This window comes from Protobothrops mucrosquamatus, unplaced genomic scaffold (assembly GCF_001527695.2).
Source record: "Protobothrops mucrosquamatus isolate PMUCROS unplaced genomic scaffold, P.Mucros_1.0 scaffold336, whole genome shotgun sequence".
Classification (NCBI taxonomy): domain Eukaryota; kingdom Metazoa; phylum Chordata; class Lepidosauria; order Squamata; family Viperidae; genus Protobothrops; species Protobothrops mucrosquamatus.
The window spans coordinates 801,609-829,143 of record NW_015386674.1 but is presented as its reverse complement, the minus strand read 5'-3'; the positions used below and the strand labels follow the sequence as shown (position 1 = coordinate 829,143).

Sequence of the window (27,535 nt, the reverse complement as noted above, 5' to 3'; positions counted from 1 at the left end):
TAAGGATATAAATTAAGTAAAATAATGCATCTAATATCATTCTATTAGATGCTGAGATGTGAGAAGAAAATGGGTAGATTGTTCCTATTTCTGATTCTGAAATGTTTGTAGGATTATGTTTCTTTGTTTTTTTCCTGATTCTTTTTTCACTGTATGGTGTATATATTTGATTGGGAAGGAGCATATGGATGACCATAGCTGTTGGTGAGTAAAGATGGCATCTGTGTACTAATTCTTGATATTAATAATTGTGAAGTAAGGAAATAGAAATCTGTTTTCAACTGTTTAGTTGATGACTGTTCAAGCTGATTATAGGAAAAGTGGATCCAATTTTCTATTTCTTTATGGATCAGAGTATAAATGAAAGCAAGCCTATGAGCAGGACATATGCTACTTTTATTTTTTGTACAACATCTATTAAGTTGTATAAAAGCACAAATATAATAAGTATATCACTGGTTTCCATGGTTAATCATTATGACATGGCTAGATTAAAGCCTTCAGGATGTCTAGTTGCTGATGTTACTATATAGGAAAAGAAAATCCAAAGTTGCAAAGATAGAATTACAATAGAAACAGGAAACATAAGGAGCATAATTACAGGAAAGCTCAGCATAGTGATAAATAAAATGAAATGACTACAAATTGATTTTTTATGCATCAGTGAATTGAGATGGATGACGATTGAACATTTTCAGTTAGAAGTTCACACCATTTATTACCAAGAATGAGAAATGAAAAAGAAACAATGTTGCTTTTATAGTTAGGAAGAGCATATCAAGAAAAGTACTGTACTTGGCTACAATGCAATCAGTGACCAAATAATACTGATTACACTTCACAGATATATCTATTAAAGATATGATGATCATTCAAGTTTATGCTCCAACCACTGATGCAAAAGAAAAGGCAGCTGATGATTTTTATGATCAAATTGAAATCGACAGAACATGCAAGCAAGATTTGCAACTTGTGATTGGAAAATGGAATGCCAAAGTTAGAACATGAAATTGGAAAATGTAGTTGGATTGCATGGTTTAGGAGAACAAAATGAAGTAAAAGATCAGCTGATCAATTTCTGCCACTCCAATGATTTGTTCGTAGCTAACACAGTATTCAAACAAACAAAACAATGCTTGTATACAGGAACATCATTAAATATCAAATTGACCATATAGTTTCTAAAAGAAAGTGGAGGCGCTCAATTATAGCATTAAACATGGCCAGGAGCTGACGGTGGAACAGATCACAAATCCCAAAGATGCTTTTTCACAAGGCAACTGGACTCGCTTCTCATCCAAGAAGCTTCTTCAGCTCTGATTGGATGGTGGGGAATGGAAGGATTTATACTCCTTGCAGACAGGTGGTCATTTGCATTCTTTTAGAGAGTTGTTATGCCACTTGGAGGTTTGTCTGTGTGGTCAAGGTCACCTGAGTAGTGTAAATGGCTGTGGAGCCTTCTTGGAACTGTTGAATGTACTCTGTAGTAGACTGAAGATAGATGATGTCTTATCCCTCCCCCTCTGTTGAGAGAGGACTGTTCAGTTTTGACACAGATGCCCTCTTTGATCCCTCTTTCAAACCAGCGGTCCTCTCTGTCCAAAATGTGGACTTTGCTCTCTTTGAAAGAGTGGCCTTTGTTTTTTAAATGTAGATGGACTGCTGAATCTTGTCCTGATGGGTTTGTATTCCTATGTTGTGCCATGTGTTTATGAAGTGGAGAACAAAGCCATCATAATCAGATCCAGCAATCCATCTGCATTTAAAAGGCTAAGGCCACTCTTTTGAAGACAGCAAAGTTCACATTTTGGACAGAGAGGACCGCTGGTTTGAAAGAGGGATCAAAGAGGCCATCTGTGTCAAAATTGAACAGCCCTCTCTCAACAGAAGGGGAGGGATATGACATCATCTATCTTCAGTCTACAACAGAGTCCTTTCAACGGTTCCAAGAAAGCTCCACAGCCATTTGCACTACTCAGATGACCCTGATGACCCAGATATACCTCCAGGTGGCACCAACAACTCTCTAAAAGAATGCAAATGACCAGCTGTCTGCAAGGAGTATAAATCCTTCCATTCCCCACCATCCAGTCAGAGCTGAAGAAGCTTCTTGGATGAGAAGTGAAACCTCTTCAAAGAAAACTAAGAAAGTCCAGTTGCCTCATGAAAAAGCATCTTTAGGATAACTATGACCTGGATAACTGAGCACCTCCATAGACATTTAACAGATCACAAACTACTCAAATGCAAATTCTAAGTCAAACTAAAATGAAAAAAGAAAGCTAACCAATTTCTAAACTACAATCTTGCACATACGCTTTTTCCTGCATTCTATTAACTGACCTAATTTTCTTTTATTCCTTTCACTGTCTGGGCATTGCCCCATTCACTGCATCTTTACAATGTCAAAACATCTGGTATATCTAGCTTCCTACAATGCATTCTGATTATGCTAGAAGATAATGAGTCTAAAAGGCATTTCTAATTATTGGTGAAACCCAGAGAAAATATTGCAATATTGTTTGTAAACTTTTTCCTCTTCTTTGTGGGAACATGAGGCTTCTAAAAGCTTGAAAATAGGAAAGAGAATTTAAAAATGCCTGCATCATTATTTGTTCATTGCTGAAGAAAAAACTGGAGATGACCTTGAAGCTATTCAACAGCTATAAACACCAATTAGCTCTGAAAGGGAGAAACTCAAGAATATCCCACCTTTATTTTCTTTGTACAAGAGATGGGGAATAGAATCTCTGTCAAGCTCTCAATAGTCTGTTATTACACCCTGCAACTATAGCACTGTTGTAGAACTTGTTTCCTGACCTAACCTACCTTGAAGTTCCAACATCAATCTTGAAAGCTTCACTGCTGTCTAATCAGAGATGCTTTGAATCTTCCCTTTGATCATGGAGATGCCCTCAGATCTGTAGGCCACCTCATTGCCATAGAACAACTTGCTCAAACATTGTTATGACATCAGCAGGAAGTGGATATACAAATAACAAACCTGGACAGTGCCATTGTACAATTAACACAGCAGTTGAGGCTAGCCAATATACCTTCACTATCACTACCGTGGGAGTTTGCCAGAGAGATTTGGACAAGACCAAGACCATTTTATGATGTTTATGACTCAGTTTGAATTGTTTATGATGGGTCACCAGAATTTCCTACAGATCATTCCAAGGTGACATTTGTTCTAACCTTGCTGAAGGAAGAAGCAGCCAAATTGAAGGCAATGATCCCTTACTGTACAATTACCAGAACTTCATGCAAAGATTTAGAGCTGCATTTGAGGATTCAGTTAGGAGAGCAATGGCAAACTGAGAAATTCACAAGCTAAAACAAAGCAACCAGGGAGATTCGTGAATACATAGCAAAATTTCAATTATTTGACAGAAACATAGCAAGGAATGACGGTGCCCTGACCAGTTTTAAGACCAGTTTTGCTGATGAACTGAGAGATGAGTTAATGAGCCAATTTGGAATAACTGCTTCAACACTGCATGCTAATAGATGGATGATGAGTTGGCACATAGAATAAATAGTAAGGTGCGGATATCTTACATCCTGTCTTCCCCCTCCCCTCTCTCTGTGACCTCCTCAGATGCCTGCAGTGGGGAACTCATACAAATAAGAACAGTAAAAAGATCTCTGACCTCAACAGAGAAACACAGAATGAGAGACCTTGCTTTGTTTCAATTATGAAGCCCCAGGGCATCTAGCCAATATGTGCATTGTTAAAGTGCAGACTTCTGGTTAACAGCTAAATGTCAGACCTGTAGAACTGCTGATCACATGGCAGAGGTCTCAATCACTCCATTGACTCATCTTCAGGAACCTTCACTGGCTCTTTTCCCTGGTGCTTGGCAAGTGGGTCCTCAAACAATAAAGAAGACCATAGATAGTCAAAAACAGCCAAATAAACTTTGTTATCCTTGTTACTCTTTGGTCAGCCTTAAGTTCTGAAATACAACCCCCAGCTCTTCTAGACTTGGGTACCACAGCCAGTTTCTTGGATGAGACCACAGTGTAACACTTTAAATTGGCCACATGGTTATGAGAGAAACCTATGCTTGTGGAAACAATTGACAGGCAAGCATTTCAAATTGGTTCTGTTTTGCAATGCACAGTACCTCTACAAATGATAATAAATGATCATACAAAAGTCTTCCACTCTATATTACAGATTCCTTATACGCTCCCACTGTGCTGGGAAATGATTGGGTACAGAACATAATCCAGATGTTTCTGTGGGAGCAAGGATATTTTTTTTTCCATCTCAAGCTTTCCACTCTCATCCTTCCCCCTCTTCTGTTCAGCTCTATGAACCCCTTTTTTGCCAGAAAAGTATGTTGATGTTTTGGAGGTGGAAGGAGCACCTGCTTTACTTTCTCATATGTGTGATTGTACTGCATGGTACAATGTACTGCATGGCTGCATGGTGCTTCGGGCTGTTGCCCCTGGTCATGGCAGGATGCCGCGTGGTGCTTTGGGCCATTTGTAGGAGGCTGCATGGTGCTTCGGGCCATTGCCGCCTCTTGTGGCAGGCCGCCTCACGGTGCTTCAAACCATTGCTGCTGATCGTGGCAAGGTGCTGCATGGCGCTTTGAGCCGTTTGCAGGAGGCTGTGTGGTGCTTCGGTGGCAACAGCACAAAATGCCACGCAGCCTGCTGCAACCAGAGAAAATGGCCCGAAGCACCATACGGCCTCATGCAAATGGCCTGAAGCGCCATGCAGCGTCCTGCCTCGACTGGCAGCAACGGTCTGAAGCACCATGCGGCCTCCTGCCGCGAGGAGCAGCAATGGCCTGAAGCACTACATGGTGTCCTGTCACAACCAGTGGCAACTACATGAAGCACCATGCGGCCTCCTGCCATGGGGATCAGCAATGGCGTGATGAGCCACGCAATGCGACAAGTGTCATGGCGTAGGAGGCCTGCTTGCAGTCCTACTGGTAAGGTAAGCAGGTGTGGGGTGCGTGGAACAGCTCGACCCCCCTACCCCTGCCCTAGCTTGATTTTTAGGCTCACCCCAAAACTAGGACTTATTTGGGGGGAGGTCTTATAATAGGCCCACCCCCAAAAATCAAGCTAGGGCTTATTTTTTGGGTAGGGCTTACTTTCGAGGAAACACTGCATTTGGATGACACACTAAAAGACTCATCTTTGCATGAGATTCATCTTAAAAATATCTTAGGTCAGGGGTGTCAAACTGCGGGCCGGTTTCATCATACCAGAGCTGCGCCCACCCCATTGCCAGCAATGGCAAAAAAGCTCCGATACATTGCGCGACATCACGTGACGTTGCGAATTTGACATGTCTGTCTTAGGTACTGTAAACAAAACTATTTGCTAAAATGTAAAAATGTGTGTTTGATTCCCTCAATTGGATTATTTGGGCTATAGAAACTCTACAGAAGGAATACAAATAATCCTACATAAATTCAGTCTGTACAATCATGATAGGCATCTAGAAATATAAAGCTATTCGGGTCTTTTTCAAATTCTTTCAGAAAGTTCTTTCCCAATTTTGCAGAAAGCTCAAGATATCTGCCATAACTCCAAAAGAAAAGACATACATTCAAATGGTCTACCTAAGAGCAACCTGCATTTCAGGAACTGAAAATCAGTTTCCCAGTTGCTCCAGACCCACCCCCATCCCTTCACAGTGCAAACAGATGCCTCAGATATTGCATGAGGCACCATTCTCCTTCAGTCCTGGAAAGAAGGGGATAAAGATCTCCTGCCATCTGTGTTCCATTCCAGATTGCTTCTCTCAGCTGAAAGGAACAATGACATTTTCATTAAAAGAGTTGCTTGTGATAATAGCAGCTTTCCTAAAAGAGGCATTTAGGAGGAGCAATCCATCAAGTAGAGGTACACAAGAATTAGAAGACATTCAAAAGTTTTCCTTTTGTTTCAGTTTAAGAATTGAAACACCTCTCACATACAGGCTCACAAAACAAAATACCATATGTATTAATACCTGAATATAATATTCCATGTATATCCCTCCTTATCACTATCCTAAAGCCAAGTAACCTTTCCCTTGGCTGCTGTGTGCATTTTGCATTACGATGGAAATTTGATTTTAATTTATTCTATTATTGTTTACCATCCAGAGTCACTTGTTGAGGTGGGCAGCCATGCAAATTGAATGAATGAGTAAATAAATAAATAAATAAACTTTGCCCCTCTTCAGAGAAAAGACCCTCCAGGAAGATTGGTATCAGAGAAACAAGCTATTGATCAGTTAGATTGGATTAGAGTACAGCACTATCTGGTTGAATATGCCAGGATAGATAATCTCCAGGGGGACTTATAAACTGATGCTTTGTATTTGTCTATGAATGCTGAACAATTGTTTCACAACAGTTGTTGACATGTGGAATTCTTGGTGTTCTCTGAGCCTGATTGTTTGCTTAGAGATATTTCATTATCCACCTAGATAACATCATCAATGCTAGTGAGTATGTGTTTTGCTTTCCGTTTTTATATATAGGAGCTTGCCCTATCAGTTTGGTGATGGTATGTTTTTTCTACTTGATAGTTCCTCGACTAGGGCATTTTTTTCTGCTTAATTGTTTGTCTCGTATTAAACTCTTTTTATCTGGATGTTGGCTGCTGGAGATGATGTGTTCTGGTCTTTTTGTTTCCTTCTTAGCTTTTTTATTGTCTCTTTTGAATGATTATAAGTATGGTTTATCTCTATGTGTCTATTGATGTCTGATTTATCGAATGCGAAGCTTCCAGGGATTTCCTAGCATTTTTGGATTTGGCTTCATGTAAAGTGCCAACAGTTTCTCCATGTGTTGTGAGATTAAGTAGTTTTCATTGTGTCTTCTCACTGCTAGTTATTATTATTATTATTATTATTATTATTATTATTATTATTATTATTATTAATAATAATAATAATAATAATAGTAAATTGGAAGTGACCTTGGAGGTCATCTAGTCCAACCCCCTGCTCAGGCAGGAAACCCTATACCATTTTGGACAAATGGCTGTCCAGTCTCTTCTTAAAAACCTCCAGTGTTGGAGCATTCACCGCTTCCGGAGGCAGGTTGTTCCATTGGTTAATTGTTCTAACTGTCAGGAAGTTAGTTCTAGGTTGCTTCTCTCCTTGCTTAGTTTCCATCCGTTACTTCTTGTCCTGCCTTCAGGCACTTTGGAGAATAGCTTGACTCCCTCTTCTTTGTGGCAGCCCCTGAGATATTGGAACACTGCTATCATGTCCCCCCTCGTCCTTCTCTTCATTAAACTAGACATAACCAATTCCAGCAACCGTTCCTTATATGCTTTAGCCTCCAGTCCCCTGATCATCTTTGTTGCTCTTCTCTGTACTCTTTCTAGAGTCTGAACATCTTTTTTACATCGTAGTGACCAAAACTGGATGCAGCATTCGAAGTGTGGCCTTACCAAGGCATTGTAAAGTGGTATTAATACTTCACATGATCTTGATTCTATCCCTCTGTTAATGCAGCCTAGCACTGTGTTGGCCTTTTTGGCAGCTGCAGCACACTGCTGGCTCATATTTAGGTGATTGTCCACTAGGACTCATAGATGCCTTCTGCTAGTCATCTGCCTGTCTGTGCTACATTGTGGTGTTATAGTCCTTATACTGTACGTTGTAAATGACTCTTGGTTTTTCTTCTTGGACTACGGTGTTTTGGTTTGTTTCAGATGTTTTGGAGGGCTTTAGTTGGTTTGTGTGCTACAGTATTAGCATTTGGTTGTAATAGTCTGTTGATTATTTCTGAATTTGTTTTAATGTATTTTGATGTAGTATTGTCTTTTTTATAATCTGTGCCTGTTTGCTATAGTGAGCTGAGTGGTCAGGCACTTTTTGATAAAGTTGCAGGGGTATTCATTTTGCTGGAAGATCTTGTATAGGTGGTCTGTTTCCTATTTCCTGTTTCCTAGGTTGCTGCACTGCATTTGTGCTAATCTGAGTAATGTTCTTGCACAGCTCCACTTGTGGGGGTTGGGTTGTTATTTTGGTAATGGAGCACTTGGTTTGTGTAGGTTGTTTTTCGATAGACTTGTGTTACTAATTTGCCATTGTTTCCTCTGCTGATGAGAATTTCCAGGAAGGGTAGTGTGTTGTTGTTTTCTTCTTTCCTTGTCAATATTATTCCTTTGAAGATGTTGTTTCATGTGTCTTCTCTAGTTGTTCCTATTTCTTTACAACAAAATGTCATAAAATATAATTTTCTAGTGATCTAATGGAAATACTGTAGACCAGTGGTGGCGAACCTATGGCACACGTGCCAGAGGGGGCACCCAGAGCCTTCTCTGTGGGCACGTGTACTGTTGCCCCAGCCTCGCCTCCCCCTGTGCCCCTTCCTCACCAGCAGCCCCCTGGAGGAGAGTCACCCCCAGGCGCGGCCTGCACAGAGCAGCACAACCAAGGACATGGCAGCGGGGACAAGACTCCACCCTCGTGCCCCATCACGCGCAGATGATGCTGCAGGGCACAGGCAGAGGGTGTGGCCACCATGGCGCTGATGGGCCACCTGGGCGATCTGCGGTGGGCCGTGGAGGCGGTGGGTGGCTCTGTGGGTGGGTGGGGCAGGGGGCAGGGTGGGGGGTGGTGGTTTTGGGGCACTCAGTCTCTAAAAGGTTCGCCATCACTGCTATAGACTGATGAGCTTAGCCACCAATATCCTTCACCTATTTTTGTTTTGGTTTTTTTGACAAATAAGCTGTTGTACACTAAATCAAATTACTGATTTATCTAGATTAGCAATGGTTATTCTGGCATGAATCTTTTCCATTCCCCCCTAATGATGGGATCTTTTGTGTTACAGTATATATTGATATGTCCACTGGAACGGGACAACTCATCACAGCCGGCTCACCTTAATCGACTTGTCCCAGGACAATTTGCCATAGCCAACTCGCCGCGGGGTAATTCAGCGGGCGAATTGAGACATTTCTAGGGATTTCATCAGTCTAGTTAAAGCTACCCATGTAGTCCAGGCCCTGAATGACCCTTTTCCTCTTCACCCGAACAATGGAAGAGAGTGCTAGAATGCAACTGCGGAGCCAAAGGGTGGGTGACTATGGGGAGGTTCGGATGGGAGAATCCCGTTATTTTTTTTTACATTGATCAGGGGAGGCTGTGATTTCTATCAGCTTCATTATTGTTCAAAAGCCAAACCTTGGTGATTTCATTAAGTGGAAAGCTCTCTTGAGAAGCCAAGAAGCAAGAAGGGTGCCAGTAATTATCTAAGGAGCGATAAGGAGGGCCTGTTCCCTCACCAAAAAAAGCAGGAGATTCTTGACAGCCATGAGTTGCTTTCCTATCTTTTCCAAAACTCTTCACCAAATGTTTAGCAAAAACAGGAAATAGCACTAAGTGGGAAATCCATGGAATCAGAATTCTTATAATCAGTTCCCTCTATCTTTGGGCAGCATTCAAATCCAATGTAAAGGCTCCAGTATCTTGGATGGAATGGTGGTAGGAGCTGATTTCTGTTCAAGGGACAGAGAATGGGGAGGGGGGCAATAGAGAGAACAAGAACAGAATCTAGTTTGATCTCTTGCATCTTTGGATTCATTTTCCAAGGAGCAGGGATCGCACTTCTAGAAAAAATCAGAGAAATAAAATTGGGCAATGTGAGATTTAGACATGAGAAATAAAAAGCATTCCCACTTTGGGGAAGCAGCATCTGATTGCTTGAATGGCTTGAATTTAAATTGGTTCATAATAGGAATGACTGCTGAGAAAACATGATAAGTTTAAATAATAACAGGCAGGGTAAAAATAGTGCCCAGTTTTCAAGTAATCTTTTGGACTTATTTTAGGAATTATGGGATGCTGCAAACTTCAGTGTTCGTATCTGAAATGACATGGCTGCATTCACACAACATTCTTAACCTGATTGATGAATTAATCCACTTTCTGGGTTTACCTCATACTTTGAAATATATTAACTAAATGGTCAGGGTTTGCATGCCATATCCAGTTAACTCCCACCCCCACCCCCCAAAAAACCAAAACTTTCCCCAATGTTAACATTCATTTAGCTTAGTGCGCTGCATTCATGAAACCAGTAGGTTTTTAATTGACTTGGTTTATTTATGGATTAGATTTCTATCCCACCTTTCATTCAGAGGCTCAAGGCAGCCTATATAACATCCCTAACCCTCCAGCAACAAGTCTTTGAGTTTGGTTGGGCTGGGAGAGAGAGTGATTGGCCCCAGATCACCCAGGTAGCCTCTGTGGCTGAGGGTGACCACAAAACAAGATGGGTTCATAGGAATTGGTGTGTTGGCAGATGCCTAGTAATGTCCCGGTGTGTCTGCAGAGCGTGATTTAAAAAATCTCTAAATGGCGGGTATGGTATCATTAAGCCTTCCTCAGTGATGGATACCATGCAATGATTTAGGAGAAAGTGGGGGAAAGAAAAGAGGTAACAAAAAAACTATTCCATGTTGAATTGTTCTATGGCCAGTTGGCCACATTGAGTCAGTTGGGGAAAATCAGGCAGGACAAGTCAACCATGGTGAGCCGGCCACAGCGAGTTGTCTTAGACCAGTGGTGGCAAACCTATGGCACGGGTGCCAGAGGTGGCACTCGGAGCCCTCTCTGTGGGCACACGTGCCGTTGCCCCAGCCTTGCCTCCCCCCATGACCCCCTCCTCTCCAGCAGTCCCCCTGAAGGAGAGTCGCCCTCAAGCGTGGCCCACACGGAGCAGTGCAGCCAAGGACATGGCAGCCAGGTAGCGTAGACAAGACTCTGCCCTCACACCCCATCATGCAATTGATGCTGCAGGGCCCAGACAGAGGGTGTGGCCGCCATAGCACTGCTGGGCTGCCTGGGTGATCTGCGGCGGGCCCTGGAGGCAGTGAGTGGTCCTGTGGGCAGACGGGATGGGGGGTGGGGGCAGAGCAGGGGCAGGGCAGGGGGTGGAGCGGGGGCAGGGCCAGTTTTTGGGCACTCAGTCTCTAAAAGGTTCGCCATCACTGTCTTAGACCTATATGCACTGGGCTTTTCACATTCCCCTTATCCATCAGCAGTGATACACATGTTTTATATTAATACATGATTTATGTTTAAAGTGCAGCTTTAATTCCTAACATCTCTGAACAGGTGAAAGGGCTGGAGGAATTTTTAAGAACTAAGAAATACCAAACTGTGGCATCTGTGTGAGTCTTATGCGTTAGTCCTACAGCTAGAAGAGCAAATAGAATTTGAATACAGATAGTCCTCAACTTACAATAGTTCATTTAGTGACCATTCAGAGTTACAACAGCATTGAAAAACATGACTTATGACTTATGTTTTTCATATTTATGACTGTTACAGCATCTCCATGGTCATGTGATCAAAATTTAGATACTTGGCAACTGACTCATATTTATGATGGATGCAGTGTCTCAGCATCACGTGATCCCTTTTGTAACCGTCTGACAAGTAATGTCAATAGGCAAGCCAGATTCATTTAATAACTGTGTTACTAACGTAATAACTGCAATGATTCACTTAACAACAGTGGCAAGGAAGATCATAAAATGGGGTAAAATTCAGTTAACAACTTCCTCATTTAGCAACAGAAATTTTGGGCTCAATTGTCATAAATCAAGTACTATCTGTATCTGCAAACTCTGTTCAGTTTATGAGTGCTTAGGAGAAACAATTCATTCAGTGAGTTTGGGGGCTATATATTCCAAAATTCTATAATAGTAAATTAATCAATTTTCTTCTCAAATTATTTAGCTGTGCTGTCATTTCCTGCTGTCTTGTACTTTGTGTTCATGTTCTAAGCTATGAATGGTACAAAGTGGATGGTCTAGTAATCTCATCCATCTTCTGACTAGTTATTAGATAATAAATAGTACCTGCTTAATTTGACCATTTCCCCAATATTCCTTTCAAATTGTTCACTCTAATATCTTTGTTATAGCTTCCTGCTGCGTATCCCTACAGATACCAGGTCAAGTGCTTTGTGTTAGATGGCTGATAAGAGAACCTGAGATTAGGGGTTAATTTATTTTCTCATAACAAAATATTTCTACAGTAGAAGGAGCGGCTATTAGGTTGGTATCGGTGAGCAAAGAACTCCTGGAAGAACTGTGGAAAAGAACTAGAATGGAAGAGTGTGAAACAACTAGAAAACTAAAATGCATTTAAACAGTGTTGCACTGTTGTGGATTTGTAACTGGATATCACTAGGGAAATTAACTGGCTAGTTGATGGGAGGTTGACAAGTTATTAAGTTTGTAGGTTTGTAATCTGCTCGTGCTTGTGATGATAGTCTGATTTGATATCACACCAGCCCACAGACTGTTCCTATCCTTTAAAATATACCCCGAATGAGTTAATGACTTTGATGAAAAATCTACTCCATGACTTCAGTATCCAATGACTTCATCCTCTTTTTTTTTCTCCAGAGCAACGATGCCTCAGGGAGTGCTTGGAACTGGCTATACTTCATCCCTCTCATCATCATTGGATCCTTTTTTATGCTCAACCTTGTGCTGGGGGTGCTTTCCGGGTAAGTATGTACGGTAAAATAAATAAGTAGTACATCTGCCATAGAGGAAATGTATTAGTGCTTATGGTAGCTTTTTTCAATACAGTTTACTGGCAACTGGCAACCTCAAATTCTGGGTTTTTTCTGCCTTTGTATTTCTTCTGTGATGCCTTCCTGCGAACCAAGTGGTATAACAGAGATCATTCAGCATTGCTGTTCTGTCTCTGACTACAGGGAGTTTGCCAAAGAAAGGGAGCGAGTAGAAAACCGGCGTGCATTTCTGAAGCTGAGAAGACAACAGCAAATTGAACGGGAGCTTAATGGCTATATGGAGTGGATCTCCAAAGCAGGCAAGTCCTATGGATCTTCTATTCTTTGTTGGCCTAGTTTATTATTTTTAATAAACTGAATTTAAAGATTATATAAAATATTAGTGTATTGTAGCCATACTTTTATGCTGCCTTTTTAACTAAAATACACCAAAGTAGATGCAAAGTAAATCTAAAATAAACAAAAAACTGACAAAGAAATCCTAAGCATATCCATTTAACATTGGAATAAACGACTATGAAATCAAAGACCAATTGCCCTCTAAGTTTTGTGTCTCGACCTGTATCTTCTGTAGGTTTCTTTTGATGATTGTAAACTCAGTACAAAAAGTGCCCCAGGGTTCTGTCCTAAACTTGGTATAATTCAAAACTTTTGTACTTTTTTCATAGAATGAAGAACATTCATCAGATTTGTAGATGGTATCAAACTGAGGATGTTCTGCATTGGAAATCAGGTTCAGAAATTCAGCCAAATTGAAATAAATTGCAGCAGGGATAAATGTAAAGTTCTCTATTCCATATGTAGGGAAAGCTGGACTCAAAGATTTGAGACTGGTTTACTACAGTACATATAGAAAGATATCAGGAGAGCCTGAGATTTTATTAAGTAGATTATAAGTTAAGTAACATACAATAGTGCAATATCAGCTAAAAAAAAATAGGAAGAGACATGCTAGGCTTATCTGGTCCAGCATTTTATTCCCACAGTGAATGATGACCTAGGACAACGGTGTCTTTTATCTTCCCCAGCAAGAGGAACCGGTTTTCTGAATTTTCAGTCACATGGCTTCCTTGGATGACCCCAAGTTCTAGTATTTTGAAAAAAGGGAAAAACACTTCAATACATAATCTGTGTTTTATATATCATTTTTCTTCCTCTTTAATGTTTCCCTGTTTGTTTTCATCATTTCCCCCCTAAGCTAACAAGTTCAGACCTTGTAACATTTAATTAGAGAAAACCTCTTCAGTTTCTTGATGATTTGGCTGCTCTTTTCTAGCTTCATTCTTAACAAGTACAGATACCCAAATTACAGTTAGATGCAGTCTGCCATTCAGCCTGAAATAAGATTGTAACTATTCTGAAACCAAGGCTTAATTTAGATTAACCTCCTTTAGTGTCTCATGATACTTGAGTTGAGATGGCAGGAGGAGGGGTAAGTAATAATGGTGAACTGAGCTTTTTAGAAGTAAATTTACTTCTGCAGCATTATCTCTATTATTTTGGCTTGGTTTTCAACTCTTTTCCTCCTGAAGATAGAATATTTTGCTCGGACTGCCAGCAATTGGAGATGGGTAGCATATTTTTCTTAATTGCAAAAGTTATGTCTTATTCAAAAATCACTACTGTACAGTGTGAGCTATAAACCTAAAGCTGAGATTCAAATTGGCACGAGGTTAACATTTCTGGTTACTTTTGTAGAAGTTCTTAAGTAGAAGTTCCTAGCTACCCACTTGTATGGTGAGGCAGGGAATTCATGCCTTGATACAATATTAAAATATTCAATATTGGTGACCTTCCTGAATAACATAATACAGAATAATAGAGTTGAAAGTGACCTTGGAAGTTTTCTAGTCCAATCCACTAGTCAAGCAGGAGACCCTCTGCCACTCTGGACAAATGGCTGTCCAATCTGTTCTTGTTGTATTTTTTACTTTTGTATTTAGCTGGATTCTGAACTGGAATAGAATGTTTATCAAAAAGTGTTTCACACCAATTATTGCTACCACTCACTTGGAAAGAGGTGGTATATTCCTTTATTTCCACAGGTATAGCTTTTCTTATAATAAAACTCTGGTGTTATATTTATTTTATTGTTTTTAACATGCTACTTTTATTCACAAAATAGGCTTCCAAGACAGTGCACAGAAATAAGTTAATACAATAACAGAATACACTGATTTATTTATTTAGGCTTCTATGTAGTTCCAGTCAGTCTTATTCTGGGTGACTTAAGTATTTTCCAATATAATAAGTTTGTTAAACAATATGTTGATAAAGATTCACAATCATCCCCATAGAGGTTTCTGGAAGTTGAATCATGGCAACTGCACCTCATTTCTAATTAGTTTAAAATGTTTCACTGCTTATCCAAATAGCTTCTTAGTCTAAGCAAGTTGGTTAAGGGGACCCTGTATACGTATGTCCTCCAGGGAGGTTTCATTTCTTACTAATCTGGGTTGGCTCGTTAGGTGAGTAGGCAGAGAGTCTATGAGATGTAAATGTTCCAACTCCTAAACTAAGGGTAGGCAACCTTGGCTCTTTTATGACTCGTGGACTTCAACTCCCAGAATTCCTGAGCCAGCTGTCCTAAACCCTGTCCTAAACCCTTCACCCTACGTGGGTGATTAAATGTGGCCTCTCTTGTGAACCTGTGAAGATACATGAACCTTCATAGGAAGATTAAAACCACTTTAGGACCACTTAGGTTCAACAAGCCTATCCAGATTAGTAAGAATTGAAACTTCCCTGGAGGACATAAGTATATGGGGTCCTCTTAATCAACTTGCTCAGACTGAAGAAGCTACTTGAATAAGCAGTGAAACATTTTAAACTAATTAGAAATGAGGTGCAGTTGCCATGAACTCAACTTCCAGAGTATTCCACCTCTGTGACACTACTATTTCAGGAGAAGATTCAGAAGATATCTCCCTTCCGTAAAGGCATCCCTGAACATCCAGGTCTTAATGGTCTCCTGGAACCTTAGAAAGGGTAGGCAGCTGTTCTGGATGGGGAAGTGGTACATATTGCACATTACTTTTATAATGTTCAGGCTTTAACTAACATATTATGGTTTTGCTATTGGGATTCAATTTAATTAAAGTTGTTTAACGACTGAACATTTGTTTGGGATTTTTTTTTTGTTCTGAAAAAAATTGCTTCATTTTTAATTTGCAAAACATAGCACTCATCTTACAAGAATAAGCAGTGATATATTCAGTACAAATATTTTAGCGTAAAAATATCTCACTGAGAATATATTTTAATTTTCCTGTGTTATTTACACAACTTTGATTATCACCACAAGGCAAGTCTAGTCCTTTCCTTTATTTTTAAAAGATTTACCTTTATTTGCCTACTAATTTAATCATAATTATTACTGAACTAAATACTTTTGCCAAGCTATTGACTTCCAGTCTTGCGCAGTAGCGCAGCAGTCGAGGGGTTCGACTGAATTCAGCTTCAGCTGAATTTCTTCCTGTTAGGGGACCCTAAATGGGCTAGAAGGAAGGAAGTCCCAGGGACCATGGAGAGATGGTAGTTGACCCAATCGGTCCAGGAGAAGCCTTCTAGAAACCAACAGGAGAAAGGCTAGCCTAACTTCAGAGTCTAGCCCAAGCTACAAGCAACCGAAGTCAAAAGCACTATTTTAAGCTGATTGTAAACAGTGTGTTTGAATCTAGGTAAGAACATCAATTTTCTCTATCCTACTTATCAACTTTCCTGAAGAAAAAAAAATCCCAAGATGCAAAAAAACCTCTGAAAGTGAAGGAGCAGGATCTTTGCCCTACCCTTTTACTAATGGAAGCAGCAAATTAAACCTTTTGTGGAGGACCAAAACATATTGAAATGAAATGAAATGACTATAAAACCTAAATTTGGATAAGTTTGAAATTGCTGAATGGTTAAGATTCTCATTTTAAAGGCAATTTGTTCATTTTGAAAATTTGAAAAATAAACCGGTGCTGACATCTAGTGGTGGATGAAGACAATGACAGCTATGGCTTTCATACAGGACTTGGCAAAATCTGGAAAAAAAACTAATTTCTACTTGTGACCTTCAAAGCTCTAACAATAGAGAACAGCTGTGACAAAAAAGAAAACAATTTGGGCTGCAGACAAAGAGAGACTTATAAACTTTAGGGAACAAAAAAAATGTTTTTGAACTTTCTGGATTACAAGTATCTACTTAACTCTGACTCCAAAGCTATTCACAGAGAAAAGAAAACTTGGATTCTTGGTCATCATGGAAAATCAGAGATTTATAGAAAGAACTTATCAAGAAAAAAATAAATACCTTTCAAGAGGAGACATATGATATGTTGCAACTAATTCAAACAAAAATGATTTCAAACCACAAAGAAATCCAAAATAACTTTGAAAATATAAATCAATTCATATCCAATTTAACTTTACAACAAAAAAATCCCAGAAAACAACAATAGAGAAGGAACAGATAAAACAGATAACTGAATACAAATTTGAGGATAGAGACTTAAAGATGGAACCTAACAAAACAAAGAAGTATGATTTAACCCAAGTAGAAAAAAAATATAAGAAATACTGGATTTGGAAAAGACAACTTATAGTTTAACACCACAAAACAAATTTGAGGATAAGAAAATAGATTGGACAAATGGGCTGCAGAAATGTCAGGAAAACCCCTGAAGAGACAAAAAAATGATAAGAGAAACAGAGAGAAAAAGAAAGAAAAAGATTTTCAACAAATATGAATGGGCAAATGCCTCTTACAAAGATATTGTGCTTGACTTACCTTTTATATCTACAGTAACACAAGACTATGGAAAGATTCTTTGATTCAGCAGAACATATTGATCAAGAAAGATACTGGGCAAAAGAAAAAGGCTAAAGTGAAAATTAAGAAAATAAACGATGGGACCTATCAAAGAGAATATTTGAAAAAGAAACACTTGTTTGAATATGGTTAAAGAAATAGGAAGATTTTGGATATGAATTTTATTTTAAGAGGGAAGAGCCCCTCAAGTAACATAGTACTTTCTTTTTCTTCTTTCTTCTTATTTTATTTCTTGATATGAGTAATATAAGAGTTAGAATGGCTTATATAAAAGAAATGTTTTAGATATTTAAATGTGATTGACTTTAAGAAAATTACAATGGATTAAAAATGTTTTGAATAAGAGTTAAAAGACTAGAGGACTAGATTTATTAAATAGAATATTTAAAGATTAAATATATTTTTAATTATGGTAAAAAAGAATGGAAATTTTTTGGAAATAAATATGTATTAGGAAACATGGATTTTAAATAGCATACTATCCTTTTATTTTTCTTTATTTTTATTCTTTTTTCTTTTTTTAGTCTTATTTATTCCTTAAGAAAGGTAAAAGTATTGGGATGGCTTACATGAGAAAAAATAGACTTAAATATTTAAATGTAATTAACTTTGAGAAAATCTTAACCAGTAAGAATGTTTTGAACATTGTGGAAAAAACAAATGTAAACAAGAACTTTTGCCAAGCTAGTATTAATCCCAAGGGGTTTAAACATGTGACAAACAATTTTACCATTTGTGTGTTTCTGTCTCCATCCTATATCTCCATATTTTCATGATTGATATAAAAATGTCACAGTTATATTGTCCGAACCAAAGACATTTCCTGACAGAATTTTTCTGGAACATAGTCATGGAAACACAAAAATACCCATAAAACAAGATCAATAAATTGTGTTTCTTTTCATCAAGTTCTCACCTAGCTAAGGCTATTTTGTCCAGCTATCTTCGCTTTCAAATGGTTATCTATAGGAAACAATTTGCCAAAGTATGTCATCTATAGCTCTTTTTTGGGGGGGGGGACAATTTGGCATCTTTCCATAGTTGGCAAATTACCTTTGCCTTCTTCGCTAATTTCAACCATTTCATTTAGAAGAAGTGATCCTGGCTGAAGATGATATAGAAGGAGAGCCTCGTCATCCCTTCGATGGTAAGCCACCATATTCCACAAAATGTTCTGTGAGAGATTTCTGAGACAGTAAAATCACAATTTTATTTATATGTCAACCTAATTTAACAAAAATTGTGTAAGGAATAGAGGTTCAAGTGCTCCTCACTTAATGACCATTTGTTAGTCGAAGTTATGACAGCACTGAATGAGAGGAATTATGACCAGTTCTTGTAGACATGATCATGATTTGGGCACTTGGCAGTCAGCTCACAGTTATGATGGTTGTAGTGTCCCGCAGTCATGGGATCATCATTTGTGACCTTCGCTACCAGCTTGTGACGAGCAAACAAGAGAAGCTAACAGAGGGTCACAAATGTTGACCCCGCGATGTTGTGTCTAATGACCGTGTAAGGTTTGCTTAAATGGCAGCCAAAACTGCTGCAACGGCCATCGTGAGTTAGTGAGGTCACATGATATAATGCTTTATGACTGTGTCGCTTTATGACCACCGGTCTCAATACTGTATGCAGTGCTGGATCTGAAACAATTGCGGTCTCATTACACCTCACTCCCACCTTTATGACCTTCCATAAGAGCCTTAAGACTTGGCTCTGCCAGATGACTTGGGGCCCTAACAGGGGAGTTTCACACTGGAGGTGGTGGATGAATTACGAGCCAATCCCACCTCCCCCTTTCCAGCTCCCTCCTTCCCTATCTTATAACTATGATTTTACTTGGATATTTCCATTTAATTGTATTAGGAATAATTCTGTAAGAGATGGGCAGCAAATAAATTTAATAAATAAATAAATAAAATATCTGTTCATAGCACCTAAAAAGTATTCTTGACTCACATGGTAGCTGCATAAGTTAACAAGAACGCTCATTTGATGAAGTTGTGTTACAGGGGCAGCAAAAAAAAGTAAGAATATGAGGCTATACTGCTGCCATCTTCTTAACTCTTCTTTAACTTAAATACATATTTTCCTGGAACCTTGCTGCTACTGTGTGAACTCAGGAAACTGTGGATAGGTAACGTAAAAATGCTGGCACCAGGTCTAAAGCACCTTTGCTTACTGAAGTTCTGAACACTTCATTTCTCTAATAAGGCATATTCTATTTGATCAATAAGTCATGGTAGTTAACTGTAATAGTTATTAGTTATACAAAATCAAAGCTTTTCCAAGAAGGATAGAAAGACAACCTGCATCCCAAAGATGAATTGTAACCCTTGCTGTAATAAGTGTGTTCATAGAAGTTCAGGACATACTTGTTCTATTAGCAAATGAATCAACACTTATTCTCTGGAAACTGGTTCTCACTGTCCATAAGCCCTTTCCTTGCTTGCATCTAACTGCAGCACCAACATACCTTGGGAACTTTTTTTTTTTTTGCTGCAATATTTTCATGCCATTACTTTCATCTGTTCTCCAGCCTTGAGAGATTCTTAACTATACTAGTGTTAAAGTGGTATTTTTCCCTTTATCCTGACATAGGTTTTTCCATAGATACCAAGTGATATGATTTATTGACTATTCTATTGGTGGCATATAATTTGATCACTAGGGGTTGAAGTAAGTACATTTGGGCCATTCTAGATCGGTCTAGGCATGTCTCTTCCTTCTGATCTCTGCACATATATTCTAAAAGCATTTTGCTTTGGTTATGGGACAGTCCCATCCTTCTGAATCAATATCTTCCCACTATTGCCAACCCTGAATACCAGCCTATCAGCAGTGCCAGTGGGGTGATAGGTTAAAGCAGGAAAGAATGAGCTTGCTGCCTCATGGTACAAATCTTCCCTTGCCTGACAGCTATTGTTTAGGCTCCTTTTGAAGACAGCTGTGGTATTCTTCAAGAAGAAGGCTAAATACATGTCNTCCAGTGAGTCCTTCCTTCTCATTAGGTGGCCAAAGTATTTGAGTTTCAACTTCAGGATCTGGCCTTCTAAAGAGCAGTCGGGGTTGATCTCTTCTAGGACTGACCAGTTTGAATGCCTTGCAGTCCAAGGGACTCGCAGGAGTCTTCTCCAGCACCATAGTTCAAAGGCCTCAATTCTTTGTCGCTCAGCCTTTCTTAAGGTCCAACTTTCACAGCCATACATTGCAACTGGGAAAACCATGGCCTTGACTATACACACTTTTCTTGGCAGGGTGATGTCTCTGCTTTTTAGTATGCTGTCTAGATTTGCCATAACTTTCCTCCCCAGGAGCAAGCATCTTTTAATTTCTTGGCTGCAGTCCCCATCTGAGGTAAAAAATATTTTCTATCTAGTCCTAGTCCACTTTGAGGGTGATTGGTAGATTATTTTCATCCTGACTACAATCATTTAGAGCAGGGTGTCAAACTCGCAACGTCACATGACGTGTTGCGACGTTTCGTGACTTTTTTTCCATTGACGGCAATGGGGTGGGCGCAGTTTTGCTATGATGCATCCAGCCCGTGGGCCGCGGCAGTTTGACATCCCTGATTTAGAGGGAAGGGAGGGGGGAAACGGCAGGATAATCACTCTGCCTCTATACAAAATAATAAAGACAATACAATATACCTACCTTGTGCCTGTAGTAGGCATGGGGTTGCTAAAGTGGACAGGACTTTTGTCAGTATAGTTTCCTGCCAGCTCAAAGGCTGGCGGATAGCATTAATTTTGCAGTGAGGAAGAAACCTGGGAAAAAATTTCCACTTTTCTTACAAGCCAGCAGAGCAGCAATTTGGTATATAAAAATGCAGTTTTGTGAAGGCACAGTTTACCTGCCCATACCATTTTTGCATTTCAAAGCACTTACAAATCCTTTTTATCTTACAAGCCTCTTGATGCTTGTTTGTCCACACGGAGGCCCATCTGGAATGTGAAGGAGGGAAAAACTACCTTTGTTTAAAAAGAGGGCAGTTTAGAATTTGAAAAAAGGTGTTCAAAGAAAAAACGTTGGCCTTCTCTTTAAGCCACTCCCCCTCAAAGCTGCTTTTCCTATTGTCAAAGATCTTTAAGGTTTCAAAGAACAAGTTTATGTTTTGCAATGAAAGCCAGTGGTCTAGTGGCTAAGGCACCAAGCTAGAAAACCACAGCTAGAGACTGTGAGTTCTAGTCCTGCCTTACACATGAAAGTCAGCTGGGTCATTTGGGCCAATCACTCTCTTTCAGTCCAACACATCTCACATGGTTGTTGGGAAAATAGGAGAAGGAAGGAATATTAGGTATGTTTGCTGCCTTGAGTTATTTATTTTAAAAATAATAATAAAAGTGGAATACAAGATGCACTTGGATACTAAAAGAATAAATAGATGTTTTACTTCCATTTCATCCCAGCTCAGGAGAATGTAAATTACACAATGATGATAATTTATTTATGAATTCATGAATAAAGGATGGAAGGGACCAGTTCAGTGACAAGTATTTTAGAAGCTATCAATCCAGGACCAAAGAGAACTTAGCTAATGTAACATGCAATAAATATACTAAAATTGAAACAGAATTTATATAACAGTAGCAACAACAATATCATCATCATGTATGCCTGATACCCAGCGGTAGGATTCAAATATGTGAACAATCGGTTCTCTGTGTGGATGCTGCTTCTGGAAGTCCATTCTGGGCCAGGGCAACAAAAAATTAGCTACCGGTTCTGCCGAAGTGGTGCGAACTGGCTGAATCCCACCGCTGCTGATACCTAATAACTACAGCAATTACATTCCAAAGGTCTTCTGGAATTGTGGTTCAGAATGTATATTGTGGAAGGCAGCATTATGGTAAATGATTAAAAAATTTTTAGTGAATCTGATAAAGGACCTTGAGGATAATGTCTGTTTTTCTTGTCATGTTCCTATTGTTGGAGCTCTTCGGAGGGCCACCATCAAGAAAAGCAAAACAGACTTGCTGAACCCAGAGGAAGCAGATGACCCACTGGCAGACATCTCTTCAGTAGGTAAGTTGGTCAAAAAAGGAGCCAGGGTTCAGGGAGTCCTTGACTTATAACCATTTGTTTAGTGTCCATTCAGAGTTACAACGGCACTGAAACAAGTGACTTATGACGTTTTTCACATGACTGTTGCAGCAGCTCCACGCTCACATGATCAAAATTCAGATGTTTGGCAGCTGGTTCATATTTATGATGGTTGCAGTGTTCCGTAGTCTTTTTGCAACCTTCTGACAAGCAAAACTAATAGGGAAACCAGCGTCGCTTAACAACCATGTTACTGACTTAATATTTGCAGTGATTTGTTTAACCACCGTGTCAAGGAAAGTTGTAAAATGGGCAAAAGTCACTTCACAGCTGCCTCGCTTAACAGCAGAAATTTTGGGCTCAGTTGTGGTTGTAATGCCAAGACTACTTGTGCTCTTCAACCTTTTCAAATCTGGAAAACCTGATCAAATTTTGAACCCACATTTTATCTTAACATGCATTTGAGTATCCATTTATGTTTAATTATATATTTGTGATGTGTTAATATATTGCCATCGTACATTGTTGCTCAACTATGGCTAAAGCATATGTCCTGAAATGTCACCATTTGAAACCAGTGTGTTAGCAAACTGTGCTGTCTTTGTGGGCATAAATATGCAAATGCTGCATTTTTAGTACTACTTTTTATGAAGGGGACTAATTGCATTCACTAACATTCTTGCTGAGAAGATGAATAGATAGGGGTTGACTAAATAATGGCAAAATGTAGTATCAGCCTTGCAGATCCATCCTCCAGCAAGCATGCTAGAACTTGCTAGTCCAGAATGGTAAACACTAGCACCTTTAGAAGTGAACAATCACCTATCTTTCTATCACCTTCCTTCTTGTCCATGGTGCATTACAGAGAAGATGTGTTCAGAGAGACTTGCTAGTATTTGTTTAAAAACTCGCAGAAGACAAAGCAGGTTCACAATTATCTATTTCAACCATACCAAATAAAACAAGTTCATGAATTTCCACCCTATAGGCAGGTTATCTCAAATAAGTGGTTTCTCTTATGTTGCTAACTTTTACTTCTTCCTCTTAGGTTCACCTTTTGCTCGAGCCAGCATCAAAAGTGTCACGCTGGAAAATGCTACTTTTTTTCACAAAAAAGAGCGGAGATTGCGTTTCTATATCCGTCGTATTGTCAAAACTCAGGCCTTTTACTGGACAGTCCTCAGTCTGGTAGCTCTCAACACTTTATGTGTTGCTATAGTACATTACAACCAGCCAGATTGGCTATCTGACTTCCTCTGTAAGTAGCAGAACCATGTACTTTTTTATAGAGTGGATTTATTAGCTGGAGGGGCTTGCAATAATTTAGGCTTTATCGTTTTTACTTAGTAGAAATCAGGATAGCATTTTAATTTGATAAGACAGTAATAATGAACTCTTCCCTTGATTAAATTCTATGATTAATTGAGATTTATATTTAAAAGTAGCCACAATTAAACTTCTTGGGAATAAGTGGATTTCAAACTGAATTTAGGGTTTTTCATGTACTGTGCCATCTAAAAAGGGAGAAAAGATAACCTATAATATGTATAGCGCCACCCCCATAGGAACCGCTTAAGTCCAGGCCCTCCCGACCTCCCCTCCAAGTGGCCACCAGCCCAAGGAGGTCTCTCACGTTGGCGCCTCTGTCTAACAGGGCATGTAACATGGTGGTATTCAGTCACGATCGGCAGCCATGCATATGGGGCAGTGATGGTAGCTCTCTCTCGACGGTGACTCACGTGGGATGATGGCGGTTGATCTCAGGCAATAAGAACTTACAGGGACGATGGTAGTCTGTCTCTAGTAGCAGCAACCTGCTCAGAACGATGACAGTCAGCCTCTAGTGACAACAACTTTGCCTAAGACAATGGTAGTCAGTCTCTAATGACAACAACTTGCCCAGAACGATGTTAATCAGCCTCTGGTGACAGCAACTTGCCTAAAACAATGGTGGTCAGTCTCTAATGACAACAACTTGCCCAGAACGATGTTAATCAGCCTCTGGTGACAGCAACTTGCCTAAAACAATGGTGGTCAGTCTCTGATGGCAACAACTCGCCCAGGACGATGTTAATCAGTCTTTGATGACAACAACTTGCCTAGAACGATGGCAGTCAATCTCAGGCACTGGCAGAGGCCTCCCTTGTCCACTCTCCTCATCCCTCTCTGACCTCACTCCATGTAATCCCTTTTTATCTCCCCCAGCTGATCCTATTAAAAAAAACCTTACCTCCCACTAAAAGATGTATGTCAAACTCTTTCCTAACTCTCCCTCTGCCTAGCTTACTCCAATGAGGGAAAGGAATTAAAACTCCCCAAACTACCCTCTTTCTCTCTCTTCATCTGGCCTGCCCGCAATGAAAGAGAAAGAAACAATAAAACTTCACCTTTCCCCACCCCTCACTGTCTCTCTCTCTCTCTGCTTGGCCTGCTTCAAGCAAACAGCTCTGGCAAGCTACTCCCACTCTCTCTCTTTCTCTCTGCCTGGCCTGCTTCAAGCAAACAGCTCCAGCAACTACTCTCACTCTCTCTATCCCTCCCCCTTTTGTCCGGCTTGCCTGTAACGAAGCAAAAAAAGCAAACCCCAGCTTCTTACTCTCTCTTCGGTCAGCTGGCTCAGAACGGCAAGCTCCACCAAGCCTTTTCTCTTCCTCCCTTCTATTGGCTTCCTCCTCCTTTTTCTTCCCTCCCCACCCCACCGCCAGACCCATGGCAGCTGCCGGAGCTCATCACCTTCCTGCCAAATCAGCAGGGCTCCTGCAAAGCCTCTCAGCTGGCCCCATTCTCACCCCAACTTAGCTACATATGGAATTGTTTGCCTTGTTGTTTCCTTTTCTAAGAATTATGGTGGTAGTTGCATCAAATTACAATTCCAAGAATTTGTTGCAGGAAACCATATTACAGTTAAAAGTTTCTTCCGTGTAACTTATTAGTTGATGCTTTTAATTAAAACTCCTCCTTGTATTTCTGTGTATTTAGAGAGGCTGAAGAGATCCCTATATTCTAGAGAAAAGAACTTTAATAATTATTTTCTTGAAGTATGACATCTTTGCTTGGAAAAAGGAAAAGAACCCAATTATCACTAGCACTAATTATGTTACCTAGTTTAGGTAATGAAATGTCTGCAAGAAAATAAACAAGCTCAGAGAGCACCAAGGACTCCTCAAGAACCCAATTATTAAATAAAAATTACTAAGCTGCAGTTCATTCAAAATAGTTTAGTACTTTTATTAGGGAGAAATAAAATGGACCGGAATGTCAAGAGGGGTTTTTGACATATTGGAGCTTGTTAGCATTACAGATGGATCTTGGACTAATTGACTACATTAGAGAGAACTTCAGTTTTAATTCTGCTTCCAGCTGATTGTAAAAAGTAATACACAACAGTATTAAAAGTGGTAGTATAGATTATTTTTTTGTTGTTGAAGAGACTGTTTTTGTCTGTGTGCAAATATATAGCTAGGTGAGTCTCCATCTGTATAATGAAAATTTACCATATTTCATGAGAAATAGACCATAGAAATAGTGGTTTAAAAATTAGAAGTTGCTATACGGTCACTTTTTTAAAAAGCTGTTTCATTTTTGTTCCAAGTTGGAGTCATGCATTATTATCTCTGCATATCAGCAAACATTTTTAAAATATAAATACGAAAAAGAAATCCAGAATTACTATGATGTAGCAAAACTGTAATCTGGGAGATTTTTCATGGTGTTAATTAGCTAACTTTGTTCTCTGGGAGACCGTTGTCTTGTAGTTTACTTTCTTGAATCTACAAAGGTAATATGATATATTGACATGTTTAAGTTAGAGAAGGCTAACAGAATCCATTCAAATGTAGGAAGATTGGAATTCCTATATAGTCAGACACAAGGATTTTTTGACAGGTAGAAAGAAGTTTTGTGGATGGAAAAGTATAACTGACTTTTTCCCCTCTTCCTCCTCTGTTTGTTTCAGACTATGCAGAATTCATTTTCTTAGGGCTCTTTATGTCCGAAATGTTTATAAAAATGTATGGGCTTGGAACGCGGCCTTACTTTCATTCATCTTTCAACTGCTTTGATTGTGCTGTAAGTTTTTTCAGAATGTTAGCATTTTTGCTATTGTATGTACAACTATCAGACTGCAACTATTTTAGTGGATAATTTGGTGTATATTCTTCCTGCTTACAGTGAAGATACATTAGCTCTATAATTAGCTAGCACCCCAATGTGAATAACTTTAGAGCAGAAATTTCATTTCCACAGGAAGTCCAGACCTAACTTATTACATAACAAAAGACCAGGAAATAAACTCCTATCAGACCTCATCAGCCAAAATACTTGCTTTGTATTTTTTTTTTCCAATCAACCTGTTACTTGTATTATAGAAATATAATTCACTCATTGATGTATCTTATGGTTCTTAGGCTGACAGGAGTTTGTATCATGCAATTATAGTGTAGTTACATATTGGATGTTCTCTTACACTGTAGCTAGTTTTGTTCATTCTTGAAAATGCAAGCCTTTGAAAGCAAATCGGGTGAAAAACAAGTTTATAGTGACTTCCAATGTTATAATTACAGTACTCTAACTTTTCTAAATCTAATTCTGAAGAAAGAAAATCCCAGTGCTACTTCCTAATATTGCTCCAAATATTTGCAGTTGCAGTATATTTATGTGTCAGAGTTTTGAGATTAGCAAAGCTCTCTTGGATTTTTTTCTTAGTGTTCCAAAGAATGGCTGAAATAGGTCAACAGGAACATTGCTGTGATACATTTCAGGCTGGGAACTTTATACTCTATTATTTAAACCTTGTCAAATACAGGAATTCATGACTTCCATCAGGTTGTCAGAAGTTGAAGATATCTAAGGTTTTGTTACATTAACAAAATCCCCACAATCAAATTCTTTACGAGAGTCTTAGTACTGCTTATGATACTTCTAGGATGCATAGAAAATACGATGTAAAAAAGATGTTGAGACTCTAGAAAGAGTACAGAGAAGAGCAACAAAGATGATTAGGGGACTGGAGGCTAAAGCATATAAGGAAAGGCTGCTGGAATTGGGTATGTCTAGTTTAATGAAGAGAAGGACGAGGGGGGACATGATAGCAGTGTTCCAATATCTCAGGGGCTGCCACAAAGAAGAGGGAGTCAAG

At 39.3% G+C, this 27,535-nt stretch overlaps 1 protein-coding gene across 1 annotated transcript in view; it reads left to right on the top strand.

The window, feature by feature from the left end:
* The window catches only part of CACNA1A (calcium voltage-gated channel subunit alpha1 A), a 181,525-nt gene that overhangs the window by 8,903 nt on the left and 145,087 nt on the right, over nucleotides 1–27,535 (top strand). The window contains exons 5-10 of the mRNA XM_029284026.1: nucleotides 12,403–12,506; nucleotides 12,720–12,835; nucleotides 18,440–18,496; nucleotides 22,291–22,380; nucleotides 23,447–23,656; nucleotides 26,354–26,466. Of these exons, the coding sequence (XP_029139859.1) occupies nucleotides 12,403–12,506; nucleotides 12,720–12,835; nucleotides 18,440–18,496; nucleotides 22,291–22,380; nucleotides 23,447–23,656; nucleotides 26,354–26,466 (690 nt within the window). The remainder of the gene's footprint in view (nucleotides 1–12,402; nucleotides 12,507–12,719; nucleotides 12,836–18,439; nucleotides 18,497–22,290; nucleotides 22,381–23,446; nucleotides 23,657–26,353; nucleotides 26,467–27,535) is intronic.